Here is a 14,276-nt window from a genome sequence, read left to right on the forward strand (position 1 = left end):
AGTACTCAGTGCCTTTAGCGATTCAACACAAAATGCCGTTTCGAGACTAATAGCTCTTCTGGGATAACGCCTTTTAGGACTTAAAAAAAAAAAAAAAAAAAAAAAAAAAATACGGTCTGTGGAAAATTAAACACGGAAATGCGTTGGATAGCACATAATTTAACTGAACATAGTCCGAAATACATCAGAATTGTTGAATCATCGATCTTTAAAAAAAAAAAAAAAAAAAAAAATACGGTCTGTGGAAAATTAAACACGGAAATGCGTTGGATAGCACATAATTTAACTGAACATAGTCCGAAATACATCAGAATTGTTGAATCATCGATCTTTAAAAAAAAAAAAAAAAAAATACGGTCTGTGGAAAATTAAACACGGAAATGCGTTGGATAGCACATAATTTAACTGAACATAGTCCGAAATACATCAGAATTGTTGAATCATCGATCTTAAAAAAAAAAAAAAATACGGTCTGTGGAAAATTAAACACGGAAATGCGTTGGATAGCACATAATTTAACTGAACATAGTCCGAAATACATCAGAATTGTTGAATCATCGATCTTTTTTAAAAAAAAAAAAAAAAAAAAAAAAAAAATCTGTAAGTTTCTAATTCGACAGAAGCTTAAATCAATACTCTCCAAACCTTACTATATTTATAAGCAAGTTATCGTCCTAGTTTGAATTAGAATGGCAAAGTCCTATGAAGGTTAAAATAATCTTTTTTTTTAATTTTTTTTATTAACTCTTTAAATTTAACGGTTGACACTACATGTGCCTACAAAATAAAACTCCGCCATTTTCAGGTATTTAAACAGGTAAAAGTGCATGGGGCATCAGAGACTTTACTTAAAATCGAACAGGTATTGCCCCAGTACACTACTAGCTAGAATTTCACACCCCTTGAAGTAGTAAAAGGTTCGGTAGGGATGAATATTGGATAAAACTAAATCGAGGGTGCGTGTTTACTTCAAAGGGATCGGAGGGTAAAATGTTTGATCGAAAGATTGGAACTGACTGTACGCTCTTTTTCCTATATTGTTGTTAGATTTAAATATAAGGCATATTAACATAAAATTAGGAAAAGTTACATAACACAAACTGTTGAGTATACTCATTACAATACTGGATTACGTAAACAGTACAACAGAGTTGATACTTTGGAGATCGTTTCACTGGACGTTTTACATTTTTATGTAAGTAGAAAAACATATGGGGTTTGATTTTGCTAATATCTTATATTGGAATGTCTGGTTCTTGTTCTGTGAGGATATTTGTAACATGTAAGACTACACCGAGCTGAGATCTTTCAGTCCCAAGTTCAAAGTTCGTAAAGTTCATGAGCTCAGCTCTGTACATTTGGTCTTTTGGTATGTAGATATCAGATATTGCTCGGAATCAGTTATTGAGGTGTAGCCTGGTCATTGCTCTTTCAGTTTTGTTTTTGTTTTCGGTCCTAAGGTGTGACTTGGTGGACCAGTCCTAGAGCACTGTGTTTTGGTGTATTTTCATGATTTTTTGATACAGATGGCGTTGATATAGTACTAGTAATTTGAACTTAAAGTCTAGACTGGTGGGTTTCCGGATGTGCAGATCACTTTTAAGAAGGCAGAAGAATAGGCAATAGTCTGCATCTTCTTTGACTCCGCCATCGTCGTTATTAGAGAGGTTCCTTTTAACAAAATAATTTGGATATGGGCCATGATCTGTGAGATAAAATTTTATGAAGGACTTAGAGCTTTTAATTTCTGCGCCGATTTTTGGAAAGAACCGGTGGGCGCGCAGTCCTATTGTGAGGATATTCCACTTTTCTTGCCACTAGTGGATCAGATGTTTGTTGTAGTTTCGATTGTGGAAGCTTGGTGTTGAGAAACTCGTCTTCTTGAGAAAGATGCACAAAATGATCCCCTTAAGTTGGCCAAAATATTTAACAGCGGGCTTTTAACGTCGACTACCAAAATGGCTAAGGCCAGAATAAATTCTGGCAGAACTGGCGATAGGACGTAACTGCAAGCGAGGGTGCTAAAAGCTCGGAAACTTAAATATTCAAAACCTTCATCTTAAATATTCACCCAACTAATTTGCATTCTGATGAGGACTATGGAAAGAAGAATTTATGCTTGGGATCATAATAATTGGTTAATTAACGTAAAATCCTTACCACTCCAGCAAACACCAAAACGTTCCTTATACGAATTTGAACTAAATAACGTTGTTCAATTTCTTTTTTAAATATTGTACTTAACAAATATTGTTCTTCTTTAAATATTCTACTACCATTTCTTATAATTTAGCTTCTTTATTTCTTATTATACTTATTCTTTCTTTATTTACATTATATTACATTTCATTATTATTTTCCCTTTGTTTTTGTTTTGAATACTAATTCAATTTACGTAACCAACTGAACTTATTCTGAAGATTATGCTCCTTGAAAATATAAATAAATCGTTAATAGAATTTTTCTGTACATTATAAACATGAGTTATTTCACTTTTATGAATTGCTCTATTATTAACCGTGATTTTGATTAAATCACAGACGTCCTTCCTTGAATTACCCCAATTAATCGGTAGTTGACAGTAAATACAGAATATTTATAGAATAAGGGTTTATGTTTTATGAATAAGAGTTTATTACAGAATATATATAGAATAAGAATTTATACAGATTTGCATGGCAACAGAAAGTTAACACCAATTGACAAATAATCTTTATCATTATTTAAATGAAGAATAATGCTTGAAAGTTTAACACATAAAATTGTTTCCTAAGAATATGTGGATAATGAAAATTTTACTTATGCGCATGAGTAACAGAAGTTTAAATTATGACAAATCTTATTTCTTCAATATATGAAATTATTTTACTTCCGAATTTCAATTCCATTTTCAAAATATTGGGATCGCAAGAAAGCAATTTCTGTTTGCAAAAATAGATTTTGAAAAAATAGATGTTATTCTTCTTTCAATCTTATAATTTTTTTATAATTTTTGAGATTTCGCAGCTGATACTTTTAGGTTGCTATAAAAACACGTTCCGTATATTTTTGTTTACAACTGTTAGTTTACAGTCAGTTTTAACATGGGGTGCAAAATAAACATTTTTGACATATTTTACTTTTTTATTTTTATAAAGGCGAGAAAGCCTCTGAGGTTCACAGAGAGATATGTAAAGTTTATGGCGTTTATTGCTTAACAGAACGCATGTGTCAAAATTGGTTTAAAAATTTTTATCTTGAAAATTTTTCACTTAAAGGTGATTAACTTTCTGACGACCTGTTGCAGTTGATGATGTCAAAATTAAAGCCATAAATGAATTGTCATGTAACAGTACGAGAAATTGCAAAATGATTAATTGTATCACACGCAACAATTTCAAATCACTTAACATGTCTTGGACTCGTTCAGAAGCTTTATGTTTGGACTTCCCACGAATTAAAAAAACAATTCGCTTAACACAACGAATCAATATTTGAGATATGCATTTCAAACGTGATGCAATTTACTCTTTTTTTTTAAACGAATTATCACTGCTGACTAAAAATGGATCGTCTATAATAACATTGATCGGAAAAAATTATGGTCCAAGCATGATGAATCAACACAAATCATATTGAAAGCTAAATTGTTTCAAAAAGAGAAAAGACCAGAATTGGCAAACCGCACAGGGAACTTGTTCCACCATGATAATGCGAGGCGTCGTATATTTTTAGCAATACGTATGAAATTATTGGAGATTGATTTGGAAGAGATGTCACATCCTCCATATAGCCTAACCTTGCACCATCGGATTATGATTTATATCGAAGTTTACAAAACTTCTTAAATGGTAAAAATTTCAGTAATAGCATGGCCTCAAATCGCACTTGGTTGAGTTTTTTGCTGATAAAGACTATAAGTTCTATGAGCGCGGAATCATGATGTTACCAGAAAGATGGCAAAAGGTCATCATCGAACAGAATGGAAGATATTATGATTGCTTAATTTTTTTTTTTTTTTTTTTTTTTTTTTTTTTGTGTGTGTGTGTGTGTGTGTGTGTAGGAAAAACTGAATTTTTTTTCATACTCAAAAACCGAAATTACTTTCTGGCCAACCCAAAATTTTCGTTTTTGGCTTATTAAAGCGTAACAAATATATCAGTACTAGGATTCTTTACCCCGAAGAGATCATGTAAAAAATAAAATTTTGCATTCGCAAAACTGTTCTACAATCCAGCGCCAAAACTGTTCACATAAAATTTTGTGGTCTATACAGAAAAAACTAGAAGAATTAGAAAGCAGTATTAGTTTTATTTCAAAGTATAACTAGAAGTTCATCTAGACGAACTTCCGTAAGTAAAGAAATGAAGCTTTAAAGCTGTAGTCATATTCCATGAAAATCTTGCGTAGTAATTTCATTTTGATTCTGATTTGCTTCCAATAGGTACTGAAACTATACGCTTGGGAGTATCCATTCATGAAAGTCATCGGAGATATCAGGAAAAAAGAAGCCATTTCGATCAAGAAATTGGCTTGCCTGAACGGCTGCGTTTTATTCATATGGGTTTCAGCTCCTTTTTTGGTAAGTATACTTGCACAATTCTTTTTAAGAATATAAAATGATTGATAAAGTTAACCATTTTATATTATTACAAAGAACTGTGAACATTTCATATTTGTAAGAATATAAAATTGTCAATAATGTTTCTGCTTTATTAATTCATTCGTCTGATGTAAGGCAGTAAAAATAAAATACTCTTCTAAGTAGTAAAACTAGATTATAATTCAAGAAATCGAAACGTTGCATAATAGATGTATAATCATTCTTCTATTATGTCTAAAATTCCCCAGCTTTCAGTGTGTTTTCAGGCACAGGTTTTTATAGCTTTTCCAGTTTTCAAAAATTATAATATTTAAATATATATACATATTTATTTAAAAATAAATTGTATTCTTGTAAAATTCGCAAAGATAGTTCTAATTAAACAATGAAGCATTAAAACAGAGGGTGTTTACACATTTTTAGAATGATTTTGATGAATAATTTAAAGAAAGCAAATGTCTTGGAATAAAAATTTTTGAAAATATCTTACTATTTGAAATCTGAAATATCGTCTGCTACTTTTAAATTGATTCATTATTCAAAATGTCGCATGTAAGTAAGATATGGACTGAAGGCTATGTTTTTGCGCTTTCCGAAGAGAAATACTCTTATTCCATAATTCAAAAACATTCCGAAATGTATCGTTTTAAAATTTCTAAGTACAAAATAAGCATCATTACTATTCGGAAAAGGAAAAACCCAGAATTACTTCTACATGGAAACGAGACTTCAAATGAATACCCTAAAAAAGGTACGTACTGTTTCTAATGTTTGTAAAGTTAAATCGTTGGTGATAAGAGAAAATCCGCAAACACAGAAATCAAACAATAAAGCAATACAAAAATAACAATAAAAATAATAAACTAAGATTTACAACTTAAAAAGGCTTAAAAATATTATTCTCACCAGCTTTTGCTCATCGTAGAACAATTTATAGAACCTTGTATGAAAAGTATTAAGCGGGAACTAAATAGAAATACGTTGTAACTCTTGACGAAGCATGAGTTTCACTTAATAAGTGCAACAACAACAACAAAAAGGTCTATTTACAGAGGCTGTTCGCACATTCTTTAGACGGTAAGCGATAATAAAAAATCGTTTGCTGCAAAAGAAGTAATTGCAATTGTACTATTTTGCAATTGTACTATATTGCAATTGTGTATTTTTTATAGTTTTTAAAAGTCAAAATTATCGTCTGTGGCTTGAAAGTTTTCTTTCATTCAAAATGGCGAATTTAACAAAGCAGTGGTTCGAAGGCTACATTTACGCTCTTTCCGAAGAGAAATATGCATACTCCGTTATCCAAAAACAATGTGAGAGTCATGGTTTTGTGATATCTAAAGCGTCGATAGGTAATATCATCAACAAGAAAGGGGGGAAAAACTTTAAATTGGAGCCTCAAGTGGGACAAAAATTCCAAACAAGTATCCAAGGTAAAAAAGGACATCTTCGACTATTGCAAAGGTACATTGTTTAATGTTAAAAGAAAATCCCCCTAGTCAAAGGACAGTTCCAGAATCATTAAAATGCTCGGTGTCCACTGTAAACAAAATGATAAACGTTGATTTAAATCTTAAGAAAGCGAAAAAATGCAATGTGCATCATCTTCTACCAAAGCATATCGCTCAACGCAGGACACGCTGCAGAATTTCTATATGAGAAACACTTATCCAAAGAAAAATGGAAAAAAATTGTCACAATATATGAATCATGGGTGTATTTAAATGATTGTAACAAAAAAAGAGCCAATTATTATCATATAAGGGGAGAAAAAATTTAAGTACATGGTTCAAAGAATCGAAAGAAAGTTTTTGTAAGGGATTCATGATTGTTGCTGGTTTTTCTTATAACGGCAAGTTAAAAATAAAAAGGGTGCAAAAAAATGTCAAGATTAACTCCAAATACTTTCAGGAACACATTTTATCGCCAGTTTTTCTGAATGAAATACCATCGCTTTACCCACAGTGCCATCAATCTGTGAGACTCCATCAGGACAAAGCTAGCAGTCACGCATCAAAATCCACTGTAAATTTCCTAAAAGAAATGGAACAAAAAACTGTTATCAAGGCCATACCCTTCACTAATATCCCTACTAAATCTCCCGATGTGTCACCTATGGATTTTTGTGCTTTCGGACTTTTAAAAACTGCATTATCCAAACGTTGTCCCGAAACCCTAACAAAACTCTGGAAAGCTGTTCGGGAGGAATGGTCTAGAATATCTCTTCTGCCACTTCAAAAGGCATTATTATCCTGGAAATTGCGGTGTCGAAAGATAGTTCAGAATAAGGGATGTCAAATAGAACATTTAAAACACAAGAATTTTATGTAATTTAGTTTTATGAATACAATATAACTCGTCTAAAAAATGGGTGAACAGCCTCTGTATTAGAGAAAACGAAGAGAAAAAATATGCAAGCCCAGTTCCGTCAATGCAAAGAAAGTACCGTGAGGAGATTTTGATTGTCGCAGGATTCTCGTAAAATGGAAAATTAAAAATAAAAAGAGTGGGAAAAAATGTTAAAATCAACTCAACGTACTATCAGGAGAATGTTATACGTCCGATATTTACTGAAGAAATTCCACTTCTTTACCCCAATAATTTTCAAAGAGCTAAACTTCATCAATAAAGTATTTCTAAACATAAATCCAAAGTAGAACCCATAAACCATACTCCCAGAGTAGGAATTATTTTCATAACATCGTGTACTTTATATTCTGACAAACTTCGTAACTGAAAGTATATGTCCAGAATCAGTACTGGAATATATAAACCGTGTAATCATCTTTCTCAAGTACTTTGTTTAGGTCTTCCTAATGAAAGAGAAACAAACAAAAAAAAAAACAAGGTATAATTAACCTCTTCTAAACCAATAATATTATTCTGATAACTCATAGTTTTGTTTTATTCTTCCAATTTTTCACAAATTCCTTACTTCCTTTTGTTATTGTTTTACATAGAGATACTCTAAAATAACCCAGAATCACAACATTGCATATGAGCGCTTCGTAATTATGGATCTTTTCTCTAGGCCTTTGTTAATTTAGAATTTCCTGTGCCTGTCCGGCGAGTGGCATCAATCTGAGTAGAATCCTCCCTGTTAATTTATGTGTGGTACTACTCGTACTCGCGATTTTGAAAGATTGCAACCACAAAGAATAAAGAGCTGTTTTTTGAAAACTGCTTGTTTTTATTGAAGAAAATTGCAGCTCATGCCATTTTTATGTTCCTATAAACCATTGAATCTAATGCTTTGAGTAAATCACAAGAATAGGAGTAATCTTCAAGATTAAAAAATAGTGTCGTTTCAAATGAAGACCACTGCGATTTAGAGATTCATTCATAAGCAGCAACGAAGAAAACATTTACAGGTACCATAAAGAAAGAACACCAGCTGGATTTCTGAAAAAGCTGTCTTTGTCTAGCAGCTCTTGGAGAAGAACAATATGATACTTGTGTTTCAATTACGCCAAACTCCCCGATTCTTCTTGCTCAGTGCGGTAATTTTTTCCGCATTTCCTTGAAGAAAGCAATTCAGTGAATCAAAGAGGCGATTTGTTTGGTGATATGGATTAGTGCAAAAGAATAAAAACCGCATCTTGAAGGATGCTGTGATGTTCTAGAACTGTCTCCATGTTTCTAGTTGTGAAAAAAGCGTTGGGACAGCACGAAGAGCATTTTGAAGAAAATTGAAATACACTGTTATGTTGTGAGTTATCTCACTTATTCGATAGTAATATCAGAAACAAGTCCACAAAATTTATCATGGCTAAGACAACGGTTGTATTTAGCCTTGCTCACCTTGTAGGTGATAACTGGAATTTGGCCTTTCGAAGGAAAATCTCCCCAGGCAATGGATCCGGGGTTCTCCCACCCCTCTTCCCCAACAACCTCTTTAGAGAAGCTTAGACTCTGTAGAATTTTAAGTGCTTACAAACATCTATGCCTACTTTGATATTCGAACATAGGCTCAAATCTATAACAACCAGCGCCCTTATCACAATGCCAGCAAGGTAGCATTGTGATAGGGAAGCTGGTTGTTAAAATATGTAATCGTAAATGTAATATAATTACTTAAAACTAATTTCAATTATTCTGGGGTATTATGTCTAGTAAAATACATTTAAATTTTGTTTTAATTTAGATATGTTTTATTAACTGCTAATTTTAGTTGCATAATCTAAATTTTTTGCTGATTTTTTTTTATATTTATTACTTATTCTACTATTGTAGACTGGAAAGAGACTTGAGTGTACAGATATTTACCATTTCTGCTTTTGAAATAGAGAAATTTACATATGGTGCCACTGAAATGGATGTATTTGTTTTTTCTTTGGAAAATGGCTTTAAATGGTGAATTTTGCTTTTCCAGTTCGCCATAAGCAGTTTCACGGCATTCATTTTGATGGATGAAAATAATAAATTGGATCCAAGTATCGCCTTCGTGTCTCTGACGCTTTTCAACAGACTGAGAAGCGTTACCTCTATGATACCTATCATCTTTACGCAGGTTATTCAAGTAAGTAATAACATATGATTACTTTCCTTTCTCAGTGCGAATGAACGGTTTATGAAAGCCATCGACTAAAGTATTATATTTTAGACTGAAACTAAAGTATTTTACTCGCAGCCTTTAATAAACTAAATAATAATAATAATAATAATTGTAATTGTACGACAAAAATTCCTTACACCTTTCAATTTTATAAATTTATTTTCCGTTAACATTTTTAGTCCATTAGGTGAGTACATACTTGCAGCAAGAAACTTGTATTTGAAATACTATACAAGACATAATTCTGTTTCCCTCATGAACTTTTTCATGGGATATTTATTCATTTAAAAGGATGGGGAAGATCAGTCTGAAAACTTGCAGTTCATTGCGTGTATTCCGTGAATAATGAGTTAATATTCAGTAATTAGAGTTTCTGAATGAGTGAATTATCATCGATAACACTGTACTCAAAACCCAATATTTTTTACTATAAAGCTTCTAACATTATATTCTTGATAAAACTTTGCAGAATATAACAATAAATATTCTTCTATTATATCTAAAATTCCGCAACTTTCAGCGTGTGTGTGTGTTTTTTTTTACAGGTTTTTTTAACTTATTCAATTTTCAAAAATTATAATATATACATATTTAAAAAAAATCTATATTTTTACTTCCAAATTCGCAAAGGTATCTCTAATTAAACAATTTAATGAAGCATTAAATATAAGAATTTAATTAGATAATAACGCGTGCTGTTCTATGCAAAAGACAATCTTAATCATCAAAATAAGTAGCTATTTCAGAGTTCCCCTGCCCCCCTAATTGCCGTTGAAGAACGTCAAACTTCGATAGAAAATAACTAAAAAATGATTTGGATTAATAAATTCATTTTATTCATTTGAAGGGGGAACAATTTAATGTTACCAGACAAAAAAATAAAAAATTTAAAGAAAGATGTAAACATTCCGCTTCTCTTCATGATTAAATATTATATCTACTGTTGCCAACTCATGAACAAGGATCTTCATTCTTGAATAAAATTAAATCCCAGGTAAATTCAGCTTTAGTTTTAAAAATTTCATTTGTTTCTATTTTATTTCAACGCAAAATGGTATAAGCAGAAAAACATCAAGATATTAAAAATTTGCATTAAGTTTAAATAAAATCAAAAATGTAAAGAGAGGCTTAAGAGCTATATATCACCGCAAAACTTCGTTACAATTTTTAGATTTAATTTTAATTCAGACTACAGTAAACAATAAAAGTTTGCAATCGACCTGTTATGAAATGTTAGGAATCTATTTTATTTACAACTGACATGGTATAAAATAACGCTTTTTACAAAATACCACTTGTCAAGAAGTCGAGTTAAAATGAATTATTAAATAATTAATTTATACTGCATTGATTGGTACACTTCTATGATAATAAAGTAAAATTGAAGATCTTATGCGTCAGCGACTGGCAGCATGATCTATTTATCCAGCGTTAATGAACACATTGAGGAGATTTTCTTCGAGATGATTAATAAATGCACTTGCGACATTAATAGTTTTTTGAAAATAAAGTATTTGAAATGGTAATAAATCCTTTTAAATTAAAAAATAACAAACACGAATATAATTTATGAAGGAATTATAGAGAGTACGAAGTCGTATTATGAATTACATCTGGAAATAGCTGTTTAAGGTCAATCATGGCAGATATATCTGCCAATAAAAAGGACGCTTTCGAATAAAATTTCTTACTTATCAATTTACTTTAAAAATAAGCTTCCTTTGGGGATCGTAACGCTTAGTTTATAAGATCATATGCCCATAAGCTTTTTAAATTGCAGAGGATTATTAAATGTGTTATATATGTGTGTGTGTTTGTGTATGTCTGTGTGCAAGTTAAAAAGGGTAATATAAAATACTAAATTTAATTTGCAATAGTTCTTTAGATCTTTTTTTTTTTTTTTTTTTTTTTTTTTTTTTTAATTTCATTACTTCCTCTTCCCATATTAACTGCTTATAATAAATCTCCCAAAGCTGCGTCATTTCAAATTTAACCCTTCTTACATAACGTCAGTGACGCAGCCACTTATATACTGCTTCAGCAAATCATAATATTCAGATTTTCGAATTTAAATTTAAATTAACCAATCAAAATAAAGTTGAATGGAAACCGATTCAGTCTTATCCAGATGTGTATTTTCTATTTTCTGCGCATTTGTTCTTAGTTCTCCCGCTAGGTTGTTGTCGATTGCAGCACTTTCTTCCTTCAAGTATAGGAAAGGTTAAAGATGCAGATGAAACTAATAGTTCAAAAGTGAACGTATGTCTTGCACTGGATTATCAGCGTGCGTCTTCGTCAAAAATGTTTTGTGAACAATAAAAGAAATCGGCTTTGACTGCTGCATTATTTCTATGTATATCTGTTATCCATCACCGATACTATTACAGTTTATTATGTCGTCATCAAAATTTTTATTACATATGTATACGTCCATAGAAAACACACACATAATTCTGTAGATAACTTTTCGTTTACACATACGTAGGTACGCTGAAAGACGCACACGTAGGATCATAGTATCCTGTCGGCTATTCTGCACTGTAATAAAAATCTGTAGATATTTGATGACGCTTTACAGCGTACATAGAATGATACAGCTGGGTATATTTCACAAGATGTTATAATGGAAAAGAACTTAGCAAACGTGGCTTAGATACAACACATAATTGTATCCCTTGATAACTAATTCTGAGGACGCATAATTCACCTTTCCACATCATCTTTACAGCTGCGATACGCATCCTTTAATTTTACATAACTGATCAAATCTCGAGACAATGGACGACATAGCACAATGACACGTGCAAGTAGAGCAAGAGGAGTTTGGGGAAAGAGAATGCGCATTTCAGTAAAGGGATATTTATAGAGTTAATTTTTTGTTTAAATTTTAAACGATGATTGGATAAAAAATATCCTCAATGCTACTCTTTCATAATGCGGATTGATTTTTAGATGACACTGTGACATTAAGACTTCCCGCCGCGTTGGCCGGAAAAAGATCAAGGAAAGACTCGCTAAGGACATCTCCCCTTGGCGGCATGGAGGTAGGAAGTAACCTCCTACCTCCATGCTTGGCGGCGTATCCTATTGCTGTGGTAAGAGAAACAAAAAAGGTTGGGCTTTGTCTCAAAAATGCTGGGCGAGTTAGATGTATCAAGGATCGGGAAAGCTGCTAACTTTTTCCTTCTATAATAATGTTGTCATGTTACTTTTTAATTAACCAAGAAAGCCTATGTTACCTTTTAAAATACATACAAAAAATGACGATTTATCTCACTTTTACCATCACGGAAGTTCCGTGACGTAATACAACACATGAGATTCCAGAAAGGAGACGTAGCCAAATTAAAATGAGAAATTAAAAGGACTGTTGCTAAGTAGTAGCTTAACTTCACATTTTATATCTCGCATATATTTTCCTCTCCTCATCTCCGGACTTTGGGGGACGTACGTAACAAATTTTGAACGGAAATACTCCACGAAGGAGGAAAGGGTTATATTGGAAAGAATCCAGATTAAGGAAAAACCAAAATTGAGAGTAATCTATCACAGTTCATAGTTTTTATCGGGCTAAAAAGTCACATCCGGGCTACAAATATTTTTTTAAAGCTTTAAAACAATGTTAATGAATAACTTTAAAAGCGTGAATTAATTCATTTTTAATAGCAACAGGTATTTAACTATTTTTAACAGTTCATTTAAATTCATTTGCTAGATTAAGAGATCTGAGCCTAGTAGAATGGACAATTTCTGAGTTCTTTTCAGTACCGTTGGTTTATCTATTTCAAAAGCTATCAGGACTTGTATTTCTCTTGATTTGCGTTGGAAACATGAATGGTTCTGAATCGGAACAGGGAGCTTACTCAAGCTATGTTCAAGAAAGTGTGAAGTAGACAACACAAGCAGGAAGGGTATACGAAACCCTTTATTTTCAATTTTTTACAGGTATTTCCGAAACTTCGGAATACAGAGACCAACCACTTGTGGTCTGAACGTAAGAATATAAAAACTACTAACTAAAACTCTAACTAAAAACTAACTTTGAATTAGTATACAAATGCCTAGCACTAAGATTGGCCTTTATTTAAAGAAATGTACGTATGTAGTACGCCGAGCTGCTTAAACTACAATACGTTTGCAAATAACAAGAGGGCTAAACCTCTGGCCTTAAAAGCAACCAGCAAAAGAGTGAAAACTCGTAAAACTACAGTGGCAAGCGGCTTGCTTCCTATAACTCCTTCCTCTCTCTCTCTTTGCAAAAAGCCACAACTTAAGTACACTGGTGTGCAAAACTTAAGCAACAAGTGTTCTTTTTGGCATAACTTCACGAGAAATTATCTGAAAGACATGAAATTCAGAATTAAGAGACAACATTTTGTATTTAAACGATGACGAAAGCATAATTCCTCTAAAAATGAATACAATGCATACAGTATGGGATCAAACAGAAACAGGCTTTATTGAACTCATGGTATCGTTACACATGATTGTCTGTACAAGAGGAAGAACAACAAGCAGGTGTTTCTTAGTATGGGACATGCCCTCCCCTTACTGCAATGGTTGCTTCGAATGGTCTCTCCATACTCAGCACCAGATTTTCCAACAGATCTTGAGGTAAGAATGCCCATTCCTCAATCAGCATCTGTTTCAGTTGTTGGGTGTTCCCCGGAGGATGTAATCGTGTCACAAGCGTCTTCTCAAAGCATCCCACACATGTTCTATGGGTTTAAATCAAGGAAGCCCGCTGGCTAATCCATTCAAGTGATATCTTCACTTTTCAGTAGCTTCTGAACAGCAATTGTCCGGTGTGGCCGTGCATTGTCATCCATAAAAACGAAGTCTGCTCCAATGGCACCTCGGAACAGACGTACATGGGGAAGGATCACCTCCTGACGATAGCGATCTCTAGTTACAGAACGTCTGTCGAAAACGTGGAGCTCCGTCCGCCCGTTCAGCATAATGCCTCTCCAGACGAGTTCTTCAGGACACCGTAACGGTCTCTTTCCGTAATGTTATTGAGATTAAACCGTGTCCCGACCTCTCTCCAAATCAATTTGTGTTGAGAATCGCTGGTGGCACTAAAACGATTCTCATCCGTAAGGAGGATACGACTCCATTGATGAGATGCCCAGTTTTTGC

General features: G+C 32.8%; 1 protein-coding gene across 2 annotated transcripts in view; it reads left to right on the plus strand.

Moving 5' to 3' along the window:
• The window catches only part of LOC118182861 (multidrug resistance-associated protein 1-like), a 158,332-nt gene that overhangs the window by 57,204 nt on the left and 86,852 nt on the right, over positions 1-14,276 (plus strand). For both annotated transcript variants that reach the window (XM_085816624.1, XM_085816625.1), the window contains 2 exons: positions 4,424-4,561; positions 8,955-9,101. In XM_085816624.1, coding sequence (XP_085672750.1) covers positions 4,424-4,561; positions 8,955-9,101 — 285 coding nt within the window. The remainder of the gene's footprint in view (positions 1-4,423; positions 4,562-8,954; positions 9,102-14,276) is intronic.

The sequence above is a fragment of the Stegodyphus dumicola genome, chromosome 5 (genome assembly GCF_044657685.1).
Source record: "Stegodyphus dumicola isolate Sdum_Otavi_A_Nest chromosome 5, ASM4465768v1".
In the NCBI taxonomy this organism is placed as follows: domain Eukaryota; kingdom Metazoa; phylum Arthropoda; class Arachnida; order Araneae; family Eresidae; genus Stegodyphus; species Stegodyphus dumicola.